This window comes from Mastigoproctus giganteus, chromosome 9, assembly GCF_048544385.1.
Source record: "Mastigoproctus giganteus isolate SK-2022 chromosome 9, ASM4854438v1, whole genome shotgun sequence".
In the NCBI taxonomy this organism is placed as follows: domain Eukaryota; kingdom Metazoa; phylum Arthropoda; class Arachnida; order Uropygi; family Thelyphonidae; genus Mastigoproctus; species Mastigoproctus giganteus.
Genome location: NC_143583.1, coordinates 18,442,883 through 18,465,423, shown reverse-complemented (window position 1 = coordinate 18,465,423; position 22,541 = coordinate 18,442,883). Strand labels below are relative to the sequence as shown.

At 39.7% G+C, this 22,541-nt stretch overlaps 1 protein-coding gene across 1 annotated transcript in view; it reads right to left on the bottom strand.

Annotated features, from left to right (window-relative positions):
- The window catches only part of LOC150080060 (uncharacterized), a 123,657-nt gene that overhangs the window by 37,790 nt on the left and 63,326 nt on the right, over positions 1-22,541 (bottom strand). The window contains exon 6 of the mRNA XM_090381113.1: positions 8,176-8,341. Within this exon, the coding sequence (XP_090237239.1) occupies positions 8,176-8,341 (166 nt within the window). The remainder of the gene's footprint in view (positions 1-8,175; positions 8,342-22,541) is intronic.

Here is a 22,541-nt window from a genome sequence, read left to right as displayed (position 1 = left end):
CAAGTTGCCTCCGCATAAACCTCAATGAGGTCGCCTCTAAGGTGCCTAGTTGCTAAGCTGTGTAGCCGACATAATCGGAGTCTTTCCTCCTGCGATTGTTCTTTTGCCGATCTCGCCATTCGAGTTGCCCGTCTTTGGACCATTTCGAGAAGCTCAATGTCTTTTTTCAGATGAGGGGCTCCATACCTGAACAGAGTATTCCAAGTGTGGCCTTACAATTGCCTTATACAGTTGGAGTATGGCCTCTATATCTCTACAGGATAACGTTCAATAAATCATCGATAGGACACCATGAGCTGTCCTGGCTGCCTGTTTACACTGTTCAGAAAACTTCATATCAACCCGTATTTTAACTCCCAGATACTTTTCTTCCTCCACTCTTTTTAAATCAACCCCATCAAGTGTATAATTTATTTTGGAGCTACTATTCCTCAAATGTACCTTGTATTTAGCAGTATTATAACGTAGCTGCCACTTATCTGACCATCTTTGAAGTCTGTTCAAGTCATCGTGAAGAAGTGCTGCTTGGCACTGATCGTTAACGACTCTACCAATCTTTATGCCATCTGCATTAAGCATTATATCCCTTCGTCTATGTTATTTATGAAAACAAGAAACAACAGTGGTCCAAGAACCGATTCTTGAGGGACCCCACTACTGACGTTACACCAATCTGAAGGATAGCCATTAATCAAAACCCTCTGCCTTCTGTTCTGATCTTAGAATTTTACCAGTAATCCCATCCTGTTCCAGCTTATACAGTAACCTCTCATGAGAAACACTGACTTGAGTCCAGGTCAGTGTTTCTCAAATTGTTCCCAATATCCTGCTCATGAGTAGTGTCAAAATAGCCTACTAAGTTTGTTAAGCACGATTTCATTCTTAACAAAGCCATGCTGTGTGCCCTTTAGAATGCCATATCTATCTAAGTCCCGGAATTGCACTCTTAATCGCTGCCTGTGAGGGTTTCCCTACCACTGAATTAGACTAACCGATCTGTAGCTACCAACTTCACTCCTAGATTTCTTAATTTCATAAATTACCTCACTCCTAATTTCTTAAATCTCCTTTTACGTTCCGGTGACAAGTCAAGCTTGGCTGTTATGGACAGACAAGAGACTTTGCAAAGATCGCTTCGAGCAGGTTTGGCTAATTGTTCTTTTAATGACACATACCACATCAGAATTATCTTTGTCGGACTAGGAAAGCTTTAAGCATTCTAATCACTGGACTCAGGTCAGTGTTTCTCAACTTTAAAAACAGATGACTTCTTTTACCACGCTTCCGCCAAATATACGAATCCGTTAGAACTTCGTCTTTCATCTTAAGTCAATGCTACGCTGAAAGATTAAGAAAAGGCCAAGGACTCACCATTTCTAGACTGCGTCCAGATACAACAAAATGAATCTGCTGAGTGTACACAAACGAGTAGATGACACCATCGATAAGGGACTTAAGACTGTGGATGGAGAAGTCATTTCGGTACTGAATCATGCATACCTTCGTGGCTTAAGAAAGAACAACTGGAAATACCTGCTAAGTTCTGATACACTTTCTCTTTTCTTTAATGCTTTGAGAAAACCTTGTCCGTTATTTGAGAAGATGCAATGAGTTACGGAGGTCACCCAATAAATGAAACGTGACACAGAAATGAGCGGAAAAGAAAACTCAATCGAGGCGACTTTTAGAATAAAAAGACGAATCCTCACGCACTATTAATCAAGCCTCAGTTCGAGAGAGAGCGTTCCTGTCACAGAACTTTGTTAATAAGATCTAGAAGAAGATGGGGGGGGTGGCGCTATAAAAAAGTTATAGCGGCGAATACTTATGGGGGTTGGTTCTTTGTTCCATCGGAGGGCTCGGACTATTACGCAGTTGTTATTAGCCCCTCCGCAGAGACATAAAGTACCTAATACCCGCTAATGAATACCGAGGAATCCGCTCTCTGAAGCGTATCGTCCAAGTGCGGTACAAAATTATCCATTGTTGCGTGCTGCACGTGAATCGAAAGAGGCAAAAGTTAATTGGTTCCGGTTGAGTTCGTTTCCTTTCGTTGCGTAGGGACGAAAGGACGAAGGGAAGAGCGGGAGGAAGAGAAGGACGGAATAAGAAAACTTTTCTACCAAAATACGCGTGAAACGGTAATTTAGCATCGCGGTACGCGGGGGATGATAGCGGGGTTTCTTAAGCGACGTTACTCTTCGCTGAGTTTCAATTACAAGCAGACGACAAAAGTAAAACGCGTTGCAAAATATCAATTTCGACACAGCCCGGCCCCAACAGATTTATGCCGGTGTGCCAAAAGACGAGGGTTCGAATTTTTACACTTCCTCCTACTCCTCTCTGAAGAAAGGTTTCTACAGACTGACAGAGAGAGAGAGAGAGAGAGAGAGAGAGAGAGAGAGAGAGTCAAAGAAAACGAGAATTACAGTTAGAGAAAGCGAGAACGATGAGAGAAAGAAAGAAAAAGAGTGAAAAATAGAGAAAGAGGGAAAGAGAAAGGAAAAGAGTGAGAAATAGAGAATGAGGGAAAGCGAAAAAGAAGAAATAGAATGAGAGAAGGAGCTATGAGAGAAAGAAAAAGAGAGTGAGAGTTAGAGAAAGCGAGACAGAAATAGAGCGAGAAAGAAAGAAAAAGAATGAGAGTTAGAGATTGAGAGTCAGAGAAAGCGAGAATGAGAGTAACAGAGAGAGCGATGAGAGAAAGGAAAAGAGAATGAGGAAAAGAGAAATTGAAAAAGAAAGATGGAGAGAAAGAAAAATAGTGAGAAATAGAGAATGAGGGAAAGAGAAAAGAAATAAATAGAATGAGAAAAGGAGCAATGAGAGAAAGAAAGAGAGAATGAGAGAAAGAAAAAGTGAGAGTGAGAGTTAGAGAAAGAGAAAGGGAGACAGAAATAGAGAGAGAAAGAAAGAAATAGAAAGCGAGAACGAAAGTCAGAGAAAGCAAGAATGAGAGTCACAGAGAGAGAGTGATGAGAAAAAGAGAATGAGGGAAAGAGAGAAAGAAAGAGAGAGAGAGAGAAAATGAGAGTGAGCGTTAGAGTGAGACAGAAACAGAGAATGAGAGAAAGAAAGAAAGAAAGAAGCAGAGAGAAAGGAAGAGAGAGAGACAGAGTATAAGAGTTAGAGAAAGAAAGAGAACGAGAGAAAGGAAAATAGAGAGTGAGTGATAAAGAAAGAGACAGAGAGAGAAAGAGAGTTAGAGAAAAGAGAAAGAAAGAAAGAGAAAATGAGAGTTAGAAAAGCGAGAAAGAAAAAGAGAGAAAATTGGGAGTTAGAGAAAGAGAGAAAAGCGAGAGAGAGAGTGGATGACAGTTAGAGAAAGAAACAGAGAATGAGACTGAAAGAAAGAGAGAGAGAGATAGAGTGATTTAAAAAGAAAAAGACGGAGAGCGAGTGATAGAAAGAGAGAGAGAGACAAAGAAACAAGAAAGGATGGAAAAGAGAAAGTTGTCATGAGGAGGGGAGAAAGAAAGATATAGGAAACTAGAAAAAGCTAAGAACAAATGAAACTTGTAAACACAGTGAAAAGAAATGTATAAAGAAAAAGTATGAAAAAGCAACTTGGACATTATCGATAATCAGCCGAATCATTTGCTGTTTGGAATTTCTTTGAAAGCACCCGTTTCAACAGATAATGTCAAAGGTTTTCGCTAAAGGCCGCTAGAGGGCAGCAACATCTACTTTCGAAAGTATCTCACAAAAGAAATTGAGGAAGGCAGAGGACAAGTATACGAAAGTTAAGAATCGTCCGTTTTTTATGAACAGAAGAGAAAAAAGGTAAAAAAAAAAAACAAAAAACGGGACTACCTTGAAAATACTCACGATCAGTAGCTGCAGCCACTAACCACCTGCCGACTCCAAGATCGTGCTTATGACCTTTGAAATCGACAACGTCACGAAGTACGGTGTGAACATACCTTAACGGCGCTTCTGCACAACAGGCTGACAAAGACGTGATGAGGTCCGCTTCCAGCCGCGCATTTCATCTGTGCAGACGAACGAAGCAGCGGCGAACCAAACGAAACAGAAAATGATGGAACGGGGTTGGATGGAGCAGATAAGCGACTCTGCACCGTGTACACCCAAGACAGTGCGAGATTGGATACGAGAGCAGATCACTACTTTAGATGAACTCTCGTGTGGAGCGAGTTGGGTGTCATCCTCAGAGGGCACACTCTTTGGGAAGAGCCGTGTAATTTTAGAATTTCTTAAGTCCTGTTTCACATTCCCCTTTCAGTCTTCAGGTTTATTGTCGAATTTGTTTCTTACAACACCGAAGCCGTTTCCTGTTTTCCTCGCGTCTCTAATAAATCAGTTCTTTTGGTTTTTTGTCAATACGTTGATTACGAAACTTCGAGTAAACATTTGCCGGAAGCGAGTTGCGAAATGGTAATCCGGTCCGTACCATTCGATAAGACGATCTGTTCTTTCATATTTCACCCGTATTACGTACTTTGCATTTTAATTAACAGCCTTGGACATTTTACGATTCTGCAGAAGATGGCCTGATTATGGACTGGAGAGGTCATGGGATGTTGTGTATCGGAAGGAACATAAATCTACTGGTGGGGCTGGAATTAAATTGATCCAGACAACTTTTTGCGCGATGTTCTCGAAGTTAATTTGATATTCAAATTTTTATCTCTCTAAGGGAGTGATAAAATGTTCACGACATCCTGGTTATTATTGCTCGATGGGCGGTTTCCTGTTTGAGATTGTACAAGATCCATTACCGGACAAAGAACTGGAAATTCTGAAAAAGAAACGCTATAACAAAGAAATTTATCTAAGATGTGTGTTGAAATGTAGAAAGCCAAGTCTTCAGAAAGGTATCTCGTTATTGGAAGTTGGTTTCAAGAATTCTTAGTGAAGATCGAGGATTGATTCACCCCGGATACTTAAGGGACTCGGTTATCCTCAGTTACCATCTCAAATTTCAAGTTTGTTTGCAAATGCATTGAGGGTTGATTTTTAGATTTTAAAGGTCATACGAAATACAATATTAATTATGAATTACCAAATTATGTAAGTTAGAAAGAACATGTATGTTCAAATTTATGTCATAAAAATATGGCTGTGTAGAACGGGCTTTAAACAGTACAAAACATACGTATGAACACCAACATGAATAGTGTTGATCTACGACATGAATCATACTAGTTACTCAGTTGTGAGTAACCAGTGTGGAAGAGTACAGACAACAGTGTCAATGTGTCTCTTACTTATGTTTCAGGTTCCACGACAACTGTCTCATTACAACGGGTTACACCAGTACTGCACTACTTTCAAATTGAAACCGTATATCCTCCGAGATGATCATGTGGCGATTGGAATTAATTTGAGAAAGGGAACAATCTGTAATAGTTCAATACTAAGACAACTCGTTGCGAAAATGAACAGTGTGCTAAAATAGACTTTATATCATTTATAAAAGAAAAAAAAAAAGATTTTTTTTTATGTGAAACATCCTTGGGGGTACCTACAAGCGAGTAAATCTGATCAGTCACGAAAAATGCGTGACGGTAGTGACGTCATCTGCATATTCCGCCAGAGGCGCAAGATCCAAGCCAATAGCCTAATTGCCCATTTGATTGTAGTCATTTGTTGAATAGTATGACGTCACAATCATACTTCCTGAAGATAGTTGCGATCATACTTCCTGCAGGAAGTATGATTGCAACAATACAAGTATTTGTTATATGACTGCAACAATACAAACATTTGTCAATAATTTCTTTTTTTCGTCTCGCATTTTCGTTACATTCCATTGTCATTTCGTAATAAATATATACAAAATACCTAAAAGAAACGCGAAGGATGTTTCACATGAAACCATATACCGCGTATGCTCGGAACACTCGCCATTTGTTTCTTTTTTGCTTTATAACTGAGACCACTCATTATAAAGCACACCAATATGAAAAAAAAAAAAAAAAATGTTTTCCTGATGGTCACTCAGTTTCCCTTTCCCTTTTTTTTTTTTTTTTTTTTTTTCTTTCTTTCTGTAATGCCCCTTTTCATAAGTTCGGTGCACGTGGATGCGGGCGTACCCACACACAGAGACAGAATTCGTGTCCTTAGTGAAACCTTTAAGAAGCATACGTACACACCTCCCTTTTCTCATCTTTATGTATGGCACAGACCTAGGAAGGGAGAAGGGATGGGGGGAGGCTAAAGCGATCGTCAGACGGGCAGGTTGCACTCGCAGTCGTTTGATAAACTTCCGAACACTGAATCAAACGTTAACGGCACGTAAAGAAAAATCCTAATTTATGTGGGGTTCGCGAATACTGGCCGAGTTATATATGGGATGAAATTTAATTTATCTTCTCGTTTACTTTCGTCTTTGACAGCTTCATTTGGGTTGGTCGCTGCCTTTCTAGCTTACGTATGTGTGCGAAGGCGCATCCACACCTCTCCCCCAACCACCCCACTTTTTTTTCTTTTCTTTAGCAGTGTAGAGAGATAAGAAAGCCATATAGCGGAAAGTGCATCGCATTAACGAGATTATGAAGTTTTAATTATAAGCATCTCAGAATAATACCGGTGTCTGGATAAATGTGCATTTAATAATTAAAAAAATAATAATAATAAATTTATCATCGTTTAAAATTATATGATTTAGTAAATGAAAACTTTGATTTAGTTAATAAAATTTATTTTAATAAAGAATATAGAAAATAAAATTATTCGAATTCCATGATTCTACTTTATAAAAAAATTCATGATTCTTGACAAATCCCATTCAAGATTTCATAATTTCACAATTCTTTCATGAGTCTCGTTCATGATTTCATAATTTCGCACTTCTATCATGAGTGTTATTCATGATTTCATTCTCCTTTCATTGGTCTCATTCATGATTTGATAATTTCATGCTGCTTTCATCAGTCTCATTGATGACTGATGACTTCATAATTTAATGATTCTACACTTCATGATTCCATGAAATGTAATGATTCTATGATTCCATCATTATTCTAAATTTCACGATTCCATCATGATTCTACATCTTATGATTCTTTCATGAGCCTAATTCATGATTTAACGATTCAATATTTCATGAGTTCATCAAGATTCTACATTTCATGAATCCATCATGATTTTAAATTTCATGAGTGTAGTTCATGATTCTACATTTAATGATTCTTTCATGAGTATAATTAATGATTCTAGATTTCATGATAGTTTCATGAGTATAATTCATGATTCTACATTTCATGATTCTTTCATGAGCCTAATTCATGATTTAATGATTCAACATTTCATGATTCCATCATGAGTCTCGTTCATGAATTCATAATTTCACACATATCATGAGTGTCATTCATGCTTTCATTCTCCTTTCATCGGTCTCATTCATGATTTGATAATTTCATGCTGCTTTCATCAGTCTCATTGATGGCGCATGACTTCATAATTTAATGATTCTACATTTAATGATTCCATCATGATTCTACATTTCATGAGTGCCTAATTCATGATTTAATGATTCAACATTTAATGTGTCCATCGTGATTCTACATTTCATGAGTCCATCATGATTCTACATTTCACGATTCTTTCATGAGTCCATCATGATTCTACATTTCACGATTCTTTCATGAGTCCATCATGATTCTACATTTCATGAGTATAATTCATGATTTCATAATTTCATGGTGCTACTTTCTATTTACTTTCTTGAAAAAAAACTTCATCTTGTTTTCTAGAAAGTAGAATCATATGAAATTATTTGGCTTGAAAACAAAAAGAAGTTTTCTTTACAAGTCAAATAATTTCATGATTCGACTTTTTTTTTTTTTTTTTTAACAAGCGATGTTTATGTTTACATGATTCTACATTCTGTCTACATTTTGTTTTCAATTCAAATTTCATGGAATTTCTTACACTTGTTTTTTGTTTTGTGTTGAAATATCCCTCGCCTGTCTCTCTCCCACTTTATTGGAACTGTAGAAAATTTGGTCCTGTAAAATCAAATTTAGTATTTGAAAAAAAAAAAAAAAATCTATAATATTTTTTTATTTCTTTTGATAATCTTTCATACGCAACATCATAACTTTTCGTCGTTTCTCTTATGAGTAAAATGTTTTGAGCCATACATACTGGAATTTATTAAAGATAGACCTAAGTGAACGTACATTTAATAAGAAATGAATAAGCACTTACCCGTGTGCAGGAAGAGATGATTTTTCAGATTTGTTTGCTTACTGAACCCCCTGTTACAAATATGGCACTTGAAGGGCCAAGAACCATTATGGACATACATGTGACTTTTCAGGTCCCCTGGCGTCGGAAATGATTTCGAACACAAGGTACATTTGTGAGGCTTTTCCTAAAAGAGCCAAAATGGTTGGAGAGTGATTTATTGATGTTTTTTACAATACAAGCTGTTTATACAAAACACCTAAAGCACAATAATATTTCGATTTATAAAATAAAATAGAATTATTAGCCGTGTGTACAGGAAGTGAGCAAAATAATAGAAACACCCGCGATAAAAGTCAGGTATGCACTAATATGCTGTGGGGCCAGTCACCCTTTGCTTTTAAAATGTGGCACAGATTCAAATAAATCTTCGTCTTAAGAAGAATATTGGACAATTCTTCATGGGGAAAGTTTCAAGCTCCTTGAGCTATGAAGATGGAAATCTGCTTCTCATGCTCCTCTCCAAATTTGCCCACGGTGGCTCAGTAACGTTTAAGTCTGGTGATTTTACAGGCCATTGGAGATGCTCAGCCTTAGATTCGTGCTCCTCAAATCAAGATTGGACACGCCTGTCTGTACGCATTGGAGCATTATCATTTCGAAACGTGACATTTGTGGAAATAAAGTTTTTACCATGGGATGAAACCTGGTCAGAGAGCAAACGAAGCATCGGTAATAAGTCCAAAAAAGGAATTCAAAGGTCATTCTGATATCCAAAGAGTATTAAGGAGTTGCTAGCTCCTCGTATATTGCCTATTGTGATCCAATAAGTGAACGCGCACCCAACCTATCTTCTAGAAATTCGAAGCAACCATAAATTTTCTCCCAGTTCGTTCCGGATCACTGCAACCGCCATTTCAATCGCTGTCATCGTCCAAATGCGCAGAAGCATGTCTGATTTGCGCCGTAATTCTTCGAGGTGTCACTGGATTCTATACGACCAAGTGTCTTTGGCGTAGATCGTCCGGAGTTGGCGGTGGAACGGGCAATTGGCGTCTCTTAGTTAGCGGTGGTCGTAAATATTCGTCTGTGAAAACCCTAAATTCGTCATGCCCTGATTATTTTTCCCTTACGTTTTAGTTCGTTCATCGGGGTAATTACTGTTTCAGTCTGTGGTGACAGATTTCGTTAATTGTCAGTGTCATTTGACCCACTGATAATCAGAGGTCAGCTACGCTGTACGCTTTTCTCTCTCTCTCTCTCTTTGTCCTGTACGGACTGCTTGAAACCCGACCGATGGATTTTGTTAAGCTTTTGTTGTCATACAGGTGGCGTAAAAGTTTATTTAACGTTTCCGAGAGACGTCGCAGCGTATGTTTCGACAGTCCCGATAATAACTGGCTCTAGTTGAGGGAGAGAAAGAGAAAAAATGGGGTAGAAATTCATACGTTTCGGAGGGACCGCTAATGAAAAACGCAAGATCGGTTAACGGGCATTTCTTTGGAGGGAAAGAAGGTTGGAAAAATGCGGATAAAAGATTCGTTGCTTTCAGTCTGCAGCATTCGTTCTGTTCATTAGCTACTTTGCTCGTGATTAAATCGTCCCTCTCTCGATCAACTTGTCTTCCCTTAACTCTTTATTTCTTTCTCACTTTAAGGAACTCCCTTAATCAGCTTCTTTCGATTTTCCTTAATGTCCGTCTCGCTCGATTTCTCTCAGTCAGTTTCTTTTGGCTTCTCTTAATCAAACTTCCACCCCTTCTTCTTTCTTCTCTCTTTCCCTCTCTCCCTCTCTCACTTTCTTTTCTGTCTGTCCCACTTCTTTCTTCTCTCTTTCCTTTTCTTTCTGTCAATCTCTCTCGCTTTCTTTCTTCTTTCTTTTTTTTCTCTTTCGCTTTATCTCTCTCTCATTTCTCTATCGCTTTCTCTTTATTTTCTCATTTTCTCTGTCTTGCTATGGAGCTGTTTTCATTCTTTCGCTCTCTCGCCGTGTCTCTTTCCTTTTCGCTTTTTCTCTCTATACTCCCTTTCTCTTCTCTTTCCTTCTCTTTCAGTCTGTCTCTCTCTCTCTCTCTCTCTCTCTCTCTTTCACTTTGTCTCTTTCATTTTTTTCTTTCCTGTCGCCTTCTCTCCTCCCTCCTCCACTTTCTTCTCTATTTCCTTGTCTCTTTCTTCTCTCTCCTCTCACATGCCTTTTTCTCTCACTCTCTTTCTCATTCTTTTCTCTTTGCTTCTTTCTCTCTCTCTCACATGCCTTCTCTGTGTCTTTCTCATTATTCTCTTTATGCTTCCATCTCTCTCTCTCTCTGTCTGTCTCTCTTTCTCACGTACCTTCTTTCTCTCTCTCTTTCTCATTCTTCTCAATTTGCTTCCATCTCTCTCTCTCGCTCGCTCTCTTTCTCTCTCTCTCTCTCTCTCGCTTTCTCGCTACGTCTCTATTTTCATTCTTTCGCTCTCTGGTTTTGTCTCTCTTTGTCTCTCTCTCTCTCTCTCACTCTCGCTTTGTCTCTTTCTCATTTTCTTTCTTCTCTCTCTCACACATGCCTTCTTTCTCTCTTTTTCGCTTTCTTCTCTTTGTTTCTATCTGTCTCCTTTTCTTTCTTCTCTCTCTCTCTGTATGCGGATAATATCACTATTGCTATACACAATGATAAAAAATTCGACCATCAAAAAATAAATAAATAAAATAAGATAAAGAGGAAAACTAGCTAGCCATATACAAGCGCCTCGGCAATCCAATAAAAAGAAGAACTGTCCTGATTTACTTAGGACAGTTCTTCTTTTTATTCTTACAGTTCTTACTACTTTGGTTTATCTGAGAAAAACCTGCCGATTTACTCAGAAAAACCAAAGTAGTACTCTTACATTTCATCGGAACTCAATAACATGGATATCCAACTCCAAACTTCGTCATCCATTCGCTTAGGAAGATCACGGTTTGGTTTCGAATAAAGCCACAATATCTCACCTCCGACTGCGTGTCAAAGGAAAACTGTAGATCAAATGTATGCGCTCTGCCACCATGAACCATCTTCCAATAACGAATAATGAGGAGGAAAATCTTATTCGAGGAACTGTGTCCAAGGTACCAACACCATTCCAACTGAAACTTACGCAACAAGTACAAGGGAAAATCTCGACTAGCAACGCATACGGGAGTGATCGTTGGCAAAAAGAAGTTTCTTTTATTCCAAACGTGAAAGCAGCCGGAAAGAGGGGGAGGCAGAGGGGAAGAGTGGAACGCCTGATAAGTAGGCCTAATTAGGCGTACCACTGAAATAGTCGTGGATTTGTAATCATTAAAAAAAAAAATAACGTTATTTTCAAAGGCATATTGTGTAGTACGGGGTTTCTCAAGCTTTTCGAAACCGTGATCCCCTAACGATTGTATCACCCCCACTCTCCATAAATGCAAATAATGATTTTATTTAGGTTACGGTTTGGCAAGAAATAAATATACAATCAAAACACAATCACATTTAAACGATCAAACTTTTAAAAATATGTGCAGACCTAAGTTTCTCGCGACCGTCCGGTGGATCGCGACCAACAATCTGAGAATCTCTATGCACTTACTCTTTGATGGAATTAGAGAGTAGAGGAACGGTCTAAAGAAAACATGAGCTAATTTCCATATGATATACGCTTTTATGTTCACCTTCGATAGCTTTTAGAGATAAAGGGATTTGAACACGCGCTTACCAACTCAAATGGAATTTTGCACAACGGTATGTAGGCTAGTTGGAAGCAAATAAAACCAGCGGTAATATATAGGCTACGGCATAGCCAGAGAGGTCACAATTGAGGAAGCCACGAATTTTTCTTTGACACTATCCTTTCGCTCATATCGCCCCACTTTCCTCTTCGCCGATGCCTGAAGGGTGCCCAAATAAATGTTTAAAAGGGATGCAAATCCACCCCTCCTCTCACCTTAATATTTACAATGTAACCAGATGGTGTACAGTGTTTTATTAGTTTCGCTACTTAGCAATCGAGACATTTTCATCCAATGGAATGTTGTGGACAAGACAACAGTTAAAAGAGAATAAAATGAAGCGCCACCACACTAAATATTCTAAATGTACGCGCATATATCACTTGGGAAAACACCCACAGGACATCTACAGGCCTCGCTGCTGAAATGTTCTGTATTTGTAGTCGAAAGAAGAAAGGTTACGCCTAACTTGAGATGATGCAGTTAACTCGACCAGCAGATTTACTATGTAAGAACGTCATTTTCATTTATAGTCATAAATCTTGACACTCCCATATCCTTTCTAGAGGTCTAGCATTACCGAAAACAACTTGGTATTCCGAACACGGAACAATTCTAAACACGTTGCGTCTTAGCTCGTAAGCAGAACAGCTCAAGAAGCGACTAAGAACTTTGACGCACCTCTTGACGTCATTACGTCACGTCAGATATTCACCCGTTAATTATTTAAATTGGGTAGACGTTCTCTTTGAAAACAGCGGAAATGAAGTAGTTAGAAAGAGGGATCGGTGTAGCTGATGTTCAACGTTTCTCTTTCGTTTTCTTTTTTGATAAAGGTTACAAAAAGTTTGGAGTAGAATAATGTTATTTTTATTTTTCTTCTTTCTAAAGGCTAGAATAAAGTTTGAGGTAAAGGTTTGCTAGACATAATTAGAGGTTGGAGTGTTGAATTCAAAACAAAAAGTAACCTTGCAAATAGTTTTGTTAGAGTTCCAGCAATCTGAATAGCTTTTATTTACATTTAATACTTATACTTTGACATTCCAGACAGTGGAACTGCACCGAATGTCAATGTACCAAATGGAATTCGTTGTTCCAGGAACGAAAACCAATTGTCCAATTGAACCATGAGAAACAACCCTAGACTTTGACAGCACCTCCATCAAACTTCACATTTTGGTGAATAACGTACGCCAGGCATCTGTCAGACCCAAACAATGATCCAAGAACCCATCAGGTCGGAAATCCTTGTACCGTGACCCGTCACGCAGTAATTTAATTTTCCAAAGTTCCAAGGACTACTTCCAATGGGTTGTACTTCCGTAAAATCCGATCCCATTCAGCTTCATCTGTCTTGTACTATTATCAGTTCTTGTAGTCTTCCTGACTACCTGATTGATTTCGATGACCATTGATGGGATCTACGTAATTTTTGTGATAAACCAAAATATATCACCATGTAGTACTATCGTACGTTTTCATTTGGTGGTTCTAGAGTGGTGAAGTTTTGAAACAATGGCAATTTCACTTTAGCCAGCGAGTTATTAATTACTGGAATAAGAAGTCGAAACTGTCTGAACCACTAGGGTGGTTCAGACAGTTTCGGGAAATTCAGAAGTTAGCTAAATAGACACCTACGTGATAAGGGAGTCAAATAGGTAGTTTATTTTATTTTATTATTATTTTAATTATTATTATCTCTTTTTTTTTTTCCATCCCGCGACGGGCACTGGTACCAGGTGTGTGGGGTGGTTGTTGCTGACCGGTTACTATTATTGGTGGAGAACTTTCTGGCTATCCTACAGGCATTTAAGATCGCAGCTTTCTGGAGTTCCTTGTAGATGTTCTCTGGGAGATCTATTGCTGCTAGGTGCTTATGCAGGCTCTTTGGTACAATGTCGGTAGTTAACACGGTAAGCGGGAAGGTCATTATTTGTTCCATATGCCACATACCTTTGACTTCCGTCTTAGCTCTGAGCACTTCCTGATCTTTTCGCTTCATAGGTTTTCTAGAGGTTGCATGTGTCGGACACCACTGTATCGATCTCGTAGGAAGCCATTTCCTTCTTGTCGATGAGGGTTATGCCTGGTCTGTTGTGGGAGATCGTTTTGTCCGTTATTATGGCATGTCCCATTATAGCTCTGAGTGAGGTCTGAGTATAGTCTCTGAGTGGTCCCATTATAGTCTCTGAGTGAGGCTCGTACTTGAAATACAGTAAACTTTCTTTGATTAGCTGGTATTTTTGCACTAGCTTCTGATGTATTATCCTAGCCACCTGGTCGTGACTGTGAGTGTAATCCAGCTAGGCGATCACACTGCATCCTGTGGCGATGTGCTGGATTGTTTCTGGGGCCAGGTGACAACGTCGACATGTGTCATCTGTTATTCCGAGATTCGGAGCGATGTATTTCCTGTAGTTCCTATTGCTGATTACACGGTCTTGGATGACGAGCATGAATGTTGTGAGGCTGGTGTTGCGGTGATCCTTCGGGTAGCGTTGGCGGCTCTTGGTCATTATCATCGTGGTCTATAACCTAATCTCCTCCAGTTCGGTGTTCGTCCAATATGTGATCCCGAAAGAATACGTTAGTACTGGGATTGCGTAGGTGTTTATGACTGTAGCCATATTCCCGCCATCAGCTTTAATTTGAGCAGACTTCTCTGATGGTATTTCTCAGTGAGGCGGGCGTTGATCTCCTTATGTCCAAAGTGGTGGGCTTGCATCATCCCCAGCCATTTGTATGTCTCTCCCTCTGTCATGGCTTCATTCTCATCACCGGTATTCAGCTGGTAGTTTCGTCCGACTGGATGTCCTTGATGCAATCCATGGGTCTAGCAATTGTCTAGACCAAATTGCATCCTGATTTCAGTGCTCTTCAGTGATCCGGAGTAGTAGTAGTAGTTGATTCTGATTTGCGGCATACAGTGTGATGTCATCCATGTACATCAGGTAAGAGAGGATGTAGAAGTTATTATTTCCTTCTTTTATGGTATACCAGTACTTGCTTTCATTGAGCATGGTGGACAGGACAGTTGAGTGCTAGACAGAACCGTAGTGGGCTCAGGCCATCTCCCTAGAGGATTCCTCTTCTAAAGGGCATCGGTCTGGTCGTGAGGTTCTCAATCTTGATTGAAACTCTTAATTTTGTCATTATTGCTTCTAACAAGTGTGTCAGTGTCGGGATGATTTTGTAGATCTTCAGGTTTATCTATCAGCCAGATATGACACACAGAGTCGAAAGCCTTGTGGTACTCGACGTAGGCCGTTTACAGGTTGCGATGCTTCTTGTAGGCTTGCTCCATAATTGGAGCGTCAATGGTCAATTGCTCCTTGCATCCTCTGCTCTTCTGGTGCTTGACCCTGATGTTCTGGCTCTCCAAATGGTTTGATATCGTCTTCGTTATGCAGATGGTCAGGAGTACTTTGTTGGGAGACAGGTGATTGGTCTGTACCTTTCCGAGTTTGTGGTATCTTTGTCCTTAGCCTTAAGGTAGGTGATTACTTGAGTCAGAGACTCCAGAATTGTTTCAGAGTGTCTTGTTATCTGGGTGAACTGCTCTCTTATGTGCTTGCGTGTGTGCAGTGGAATTTATTGTACCACTAGTTGTGGATGTTATCTATTCCTAGGGTTCTCCATTTGTGGGATTTTCTGATCGACTGTTGTACTTCTTCCTCCCGAATCTCCCATTCTGTCATGTCTTGTACATTCCTGGTTTCTTCATTTCTAGATCTATCCGGGGGGGGGGGACAGCCGATATGCTAACTTCGCTGCTCCACAGGTTCCCTCAGAACTCCTCGAGTATATTCTGGTTGGGGGTTCGTTGCTTTTCTTCTTGTCTTGTCCGATTTTCCTGCAGAACGCTCTCTGCTATTCATCAAATATCTTGTCTGTTTTCCTGTAGGCACTCTTATTGTAACAGCGAAGTCTCTCGCTCAGTGCCAGGAGTTTCTGCTTGTGGATGTCAAAGTATTCTTCGATCCACTGATTGTTATTATTATTATAATATTTTGCTGGTGCATCAAAAGTCTAGGGCTTCCCTACCTGATTGTATGCTAAAATAGCGCTTTTTTCTTTTGGAACTCGCTAAGCAGATATGAATGCAGTTGCGTTCCTAACACATGATGCGCGTGTGGTCCATTTTTCCCAAATCCCAAGAGAGAGAGAGGCCGGTTACTTTTGGTAATATAGTGTAGATAGACAGAATTCGCAGCCAATTGAAGATGGTCATTGAAATTCAAGTATAAGAAAGTATGATCGAACAGAATCCTCCAAAGATCACAGAGAGAAAGAAGTACGAAACGAGCAGAGTAGAAAGGCCATCCAAGACCACAGAACTGGATATGTTGATTAATACCCAGAATATCATACACGTGCCTTGAGTGACCGGGGTTCAAGCCCGTGACTACTGAATACGGTGCTGTTTCTTGTATTCAATCTATCATGCGAACTCCTCTGACCGTTTGGTCGTCCCGGAGTATAAACAGAAAATTTATTTTATTTATTTAAATTTGTATAATGGCTTAAAACCATTTAGAATTTTCACCTTCAACTGATTTACGCAAGGGATAAATCATTCATCTCGGGCCGGTGAAATTTATTACAAAGTCTTTCATTTGACCATGAATTCCTCGACAGTTAACAATGATTTGAGTCCATCTGTAGCTTATGAGATCCACAAGAGATTAATCATACTGCTTCTTACCATGAGAAGACACAAAAATTGAAGTTTTTGCTTTTTCAAGAGGGCTACTTTTAAATTAACTGCCCCCGCAGTACATCAGGGAAACCGCTTCTATATTTATGTGACCCATCGCTTGACGAAGCTCTTATTACGGCCATTTTATCGCGATAACATCTAACGCGACCCCTTACGCTCTTACACACACACACACACATACACCCCCATCCCCTCTGCACTGTCGTAATGCTTTGAATGGTCTTAATTCCCGGCCTTTCTACACCTCCAATACTTATCACAGTCATTCGAGTGAAAGTGGAGAAGAAATGGTTAGTTTAACGCCTGGGAAAAGACGGTTAGCCCTAAACTAAATATCAGTTTGTTTAAGCGATTTCCTGCCCTTGGGGACGTTCCTCCCGCACATCGCCTTACCGGGCTTTTGACGGGCGCAGCACGATTATCAACGCAGTATTTCCCAGACAGGTTCAACTCGTCTCCCTCTCTCTCTTCTCTCTCCCTATACATCGCACAATAACTGCACGCGCGGGCGGACCTCCCGGCTGTCAATAAATTGTAACAAGGTAGTATTTACCCCGAAATTACTGAGCGCAAATCTGTAGCTGTTGCTGTCTTGACAACCGCTAGCGTCAAGATGGTGCCCTGTGAAATAAAAAAACAAATAAACGCAAGGTTGCTCAGCCACAGAGCTGAGCCATGTTAATGACACGCTACATCGAGGCACCAGCTTCTAATTGATCCGCTTTTTGTGTAAACCAGTGAGTGGAAACACGTGACTGGTTGCCGGTGCTTGGATTGTAAGGAGTGAGTACAATATAAGGTATTATAGGTGCAGGGCTTCGAATGTCATTGACCCCTTATGGACTGTAAGGCAAGGTAGGTAACATTATGGACTTGGTATGGTGGGCAAGGATGTGCTGGAAGTAAGGAATAAAAAGAAAAGTAACACCTGTTATTCTTTTCGGCGATATATTTATGCACACTGATGTATGGTCTCATATGGCGATGGATACGCCGCTTTCAATACATTAATTTGATAATCCCATAGTCTTTTTTATTTACATCATCACCAACCTCAATTGAACGCTCCAGGAAGCATATACTCTTTTTGTGATACTATAGGGCGTTTTGTTTAACTTTAGGTGATTAAACCAAAATGGTTGCCATATTAAAAACACGAGTGAATGAAGAAATGAACGCAGTTATCCGATTTCCGCATACCAAAGACACTAAGTCCACGAAAATTCACCAGAGACTACGAGTTCTGAATGATCCAACTAAAATTAATTCTGTCTTTGGTTCAGCCAGTTAAAACACAACCTACATTGCCGAATACAATACTGGCTATCCCGTTACATTAACATTAGCATTAGTAGTGGTATATGATGCAAGGAAGCAAGCTTATGTTGCATCAGCCAAAAAAAAAAAAAAAAAAAAAACACTTGCCATTCACCCATCCTTCGCTCCAAAAGTTTGTCCAGTTCCTCCTTGAATTTATTTAAGTTATCAACTTCCACAACGACAGATAGAAGCTGGTACTACCAATCAACCACTCGCTGGCTAAAGGCAAATTCCCTTACATCCATTCTGTGATTGTCTTTCCTCAATTTGAATTTATGTCCCCTCATGTGAACAGTCTGAACAAGAGGAAGAATCCTATTAGCATTGAGCTTGCTCAAACCATTCAAAGCCTTAAACACTTCAATCAGATCACCTCGCAGGTGCCTAGTTTCAAGACGCTACAATTTGCAAAACTTAACCCTTTCTTGGTAAGAACACCCTTTGTTTTCCCCCTCACCAATCTCGTTGCCCTTCTCTGTACTCGTTCCAGCAGCTCTACATCCTTCCTACAATGAAGCCTCCAGACCTGTATACAGTACTCAAAGTGTGGCCTCACCGTTGCCTTATACAAGGGGATAATCACCTCTTTATCCCTATTAGAAAAATTCCTGTATATCATTGACAAGACTCTATGAGCTACTCTTGCAGACCGTCTGCACTGCTCAGAAAACTTCATATCTGCCTGCACAATTACCCCCAGGTCTTTTTCATTCTCCAATGTCCTGAGTGCAGTACCGCGCAGGTACGTTACTCTGGGGTTACTGCTATCCACATGCAGTATACCTTCATCACTATCATGGATAAATATAGAAAACAACAATGGTCCCAACACTGAACCATGGGGTGCTCCATTGATAACTTATGACAGGTGTATGCCCATACACTATACGGTCCCGGCCTTGTTCCTTCGGGCGTTCATCTGACAGAGGAGACAGATTTGGTAACAGAAAGAAGTTACACAGCTAGTTTAAACCTAGAAGTATGACCTGCTAATGCGGTCTTTTCCACTCGGTGTGTGGAGGACGGCGATCTTACTAACTGTACTGCCCACGAGGGCTGGAATTTCTCCGATCTGTGAATCATAAAGTTATAAAACTACTTATATAAAAGAATATACACTCACTGACCAAAAATGTGGAATCCTTTATTTAGTATCTAGTAGGGTTACCGTTTATCTCGAATTACAGCCCACATGGTATGTAGTGGTATGTTATCCACTAAGTGTTTGAGGGAATCTAGCTTCCCATTTGACCATTCTTCCATCAGGTTTGTCAGCTGCTGTATTGTAGTCGGTAGAGAACTATGAAGCCAAACTGCCCTTTCCAATATATCCCAGACATTCTCAGTTGGATTCAGATCTGGAGAATATTGGAAATCTTGGTAATGTTCCACGAGCCATTCAGATACAGTTTTTCCACGGTGAACACACTGCAAGAATACAACTCAATTGGCGTAAAAATAAAGTATTGCAGAATGAAGATGGTCCAATACGTCAGAAAGGTATTCATTGGAGGAAACACGATCGTATTACAGTATGTGCAGATCCAGTCCGTACCACCAACGTCAAGACTGGACTGTGGAACAGTGGGAAAAAGGTCAGGTGGTGTGACGAGTCTCAATTTACATTTTTTTTTTGACACAAATGGCACCAATACCATACAGCAAGTTTAATTGTTTGTTCTCCAATTGCAAACGTTTTCTAATTTTTTTGCCAGTGAGTGTTTATTATACTATAACTATTTTTTCTATCACTACTCATAAGAAGTATAATTCAACGATTATAGTCATACAATATCTGTCAAAACATCTATCATCAGGAGTGTGTATGGTAAATCTGCAACACCCTTAAAAGGCAAAAAGGCTAACTCTCTTAAACATCATCTGGCTACATTACGCACACTTCGATCTAATGAGAGTAAGCAGAGAAATCTGCGTGTTCGTTGACTCTAAAAGAACGAACTAAAGAAAAAATTCTTAAGAAAAATTATGAGTCATTAAAATCGGCATGTCAGAACACATGCCACTTTAAGCCGTAAGACAGAGGGCAGAGATATTTTTGTATCTCTAGGTAAGGAAGTAGAAAAAGATAGGAAGTAAAACTCCCTGAGAGAAAAGCCATTTCCCCTGTGTGTAGATTGAATACGCTAAATGATCAGCACCTGCTTGCTTCGAGCCTTTGTTGCTGACCTTTCGGGAAGGGTTACTATGTGCATCTTGTGGCCTAACTTAAGGCTATTTACCTCTCTATTGTGTCAAGCCTTATGGTTAAGTTTATGACACCTTAATGAGAATAGCTGATCGGTTTATTATTATTTTTTCTCTCTGTTCGCTTGCGTGTGTAGTTTTACAGGAGAGATCAATCTTTGTACAACGCCAAGGGATATCGACTGTGGTGCCACCTGTCATTTAACTATGACCGGTCAAGTAACGACAAAGAATAATTAGGAGATCATTAATTTACAAGTGTCGTGTGGCCGCACGCGTTACTCTTGGAGGTTCTAGTGACAATAAACAGTACTGCTCGGGGTCATGTATCGAAGGGAAGAATGCACTTGGTGTGTGTGTGTGTGTGCCCTGTCAGCATGACTCTACCGGAACTTCGAGAAAGGCCAATATGTGGTACAGAACGCTGACCTTTGCCGTACGAGAACAGATGACTTATGTTACTTACAAATGGTCGAAGGGTATGGAGAAAAAGAAATAAGAAAAGGGAAAAAGAAACTTGATAAACTCGTATTTTGGACTGACATGGGTCCTTAATGATGTACTTGACATAGTCTTTGACTTATTCATAACCTTTGAAAGCGAAAACTACTTTTAGTTTATTCCTCGAGCCAAATTTTGGTTGTCCTGGAGTGGCTAGTTTTTCTTACAAGACAATCTGTTAACTACTGTTGATTTATGAATGATAAATTGGCCTCTTCATTGTGTAGAAGTTTGGGAGTTTTAATATGTTAAATGTTGTTTAATGTAAAGTCAGTCTTCTTTCTCCTGATGACTGTCATCTTCATCACTCTTCATCAGCTAAAGTTCAATCGAGAATTCTACGGCACAGATTTTGCGTAGTTGAGTCATAAATAAATTTGAGAGCGATTTGTCTGAATTCCTGACGATTAGTCTGAATTCCTGACGATTAGTCTAAAGATAGAAGGAAACTTTTTTTTGTGATTAGAAAATCAATTATATTCTTGAAATCAATCAGAATCTTTTGAGAATGTTTCATTTGTCTTTGAAGATAAGCTTGGATCCATGAATTTGAATTTTTCATCTAAGGTACTCGTAAAATCGGAATTTTCGAATTTGAAATATGTACTTTGTAGAGCCCGGCATGGCTTGCATAATAGCTCGATCAGCGTTTTAGAATTTAAGAGAATTTCCTTTTTGTAATGAGAATTGCACACGTCTTCCTGGACCTCTCTGGAAAGATATTCACCATGCAATATCCTACGGCTACTTTCGGATTTCTACTGCTTCTAAAGATTCTTCTATTTCATCCTTGGGATCAGCTACTCCAGTGGAATTTCCTTTAGGACTTCTATTGTCTGGTGAACTGCTGAAGCCAACTTGGCCTTGCTATTGATTGTACATAATGTATATACTGAATTTGCTAATACTGAATCGTGCCCTATTAAGGGGGTGCAATTTGGTCCATGATCTTTGGACTCTTTCCTCAAAGAAGGCAAGAATGTCAATGACGAGCTTTCTTTGTTTGCTGATCCTGATATTAGGATGGGACTTTTGGTAAGATACCAGGCACCGGTCACACAGCATAACAATAGAACAGAGCACAAAATTTACACACAAAACACTACACGCACTTGACTGGAATTGGGGCAAGCCCACCACAAGAAGTATAAAAGTGGCTAATGGGGGGGGAACCCTGGGTTCCGCAACAACTGCACTTAAATACTTAAATACAATACCCTACCAAAATTCAAATGACACTTGCATTTATTCAAAGACATGATAGAATGTTGCCACTTTTGGCCATAATGACTGTTTCAGCGTTGCGGAAGACTTGCTACCAATTTACGGTGCTGGTGGTACTGTGCTCCAGTTCATCTCTAAACATTTGTGAGTTTAACCAACGAACAGATTCATCTTGGCTTTGTTCTAATTCTGCGTTCTAATTCATCTCAAAAATATTCATTTAGGTTGATGTCAGTGCTCTGTGCTGGCCACTGCAGTTTCCAATATTATTCTCTTCAGTCCACACGTTCATCATCATTATGTTATGATAAGAAGCATTGTCGTGTTAGGTTTCTTTATAACTGGCTACGAAGAGAGTTCCAAACTGAATTCCTAGAGGCACCAGAGGGCCATAATCCGAATAGCTACCTCAAGGCGCTTTGGTTCCGACTGGAAAACAAGAAAAGAGCTTTAAAAAGTATAATTGGCATCCATGTTTGATTAATTTATTAAGGTGACATGATTGTAACTTGTTCTTAGTTTATCTCTGATCTTGTTATGGTTTCGAATCCATTCATTTCTAAAAGCTTCTACAACTGGGGCTATAGTTAACCTATCTTAATCGGAGAGAGTAGGGTTTTTCCCGTGAGTTATTATGGGCTTTTCAGCACATACAGCAGGTAATATAGTCTAAGTCGTTCATGTGCCTAAAAACCAGAAACAA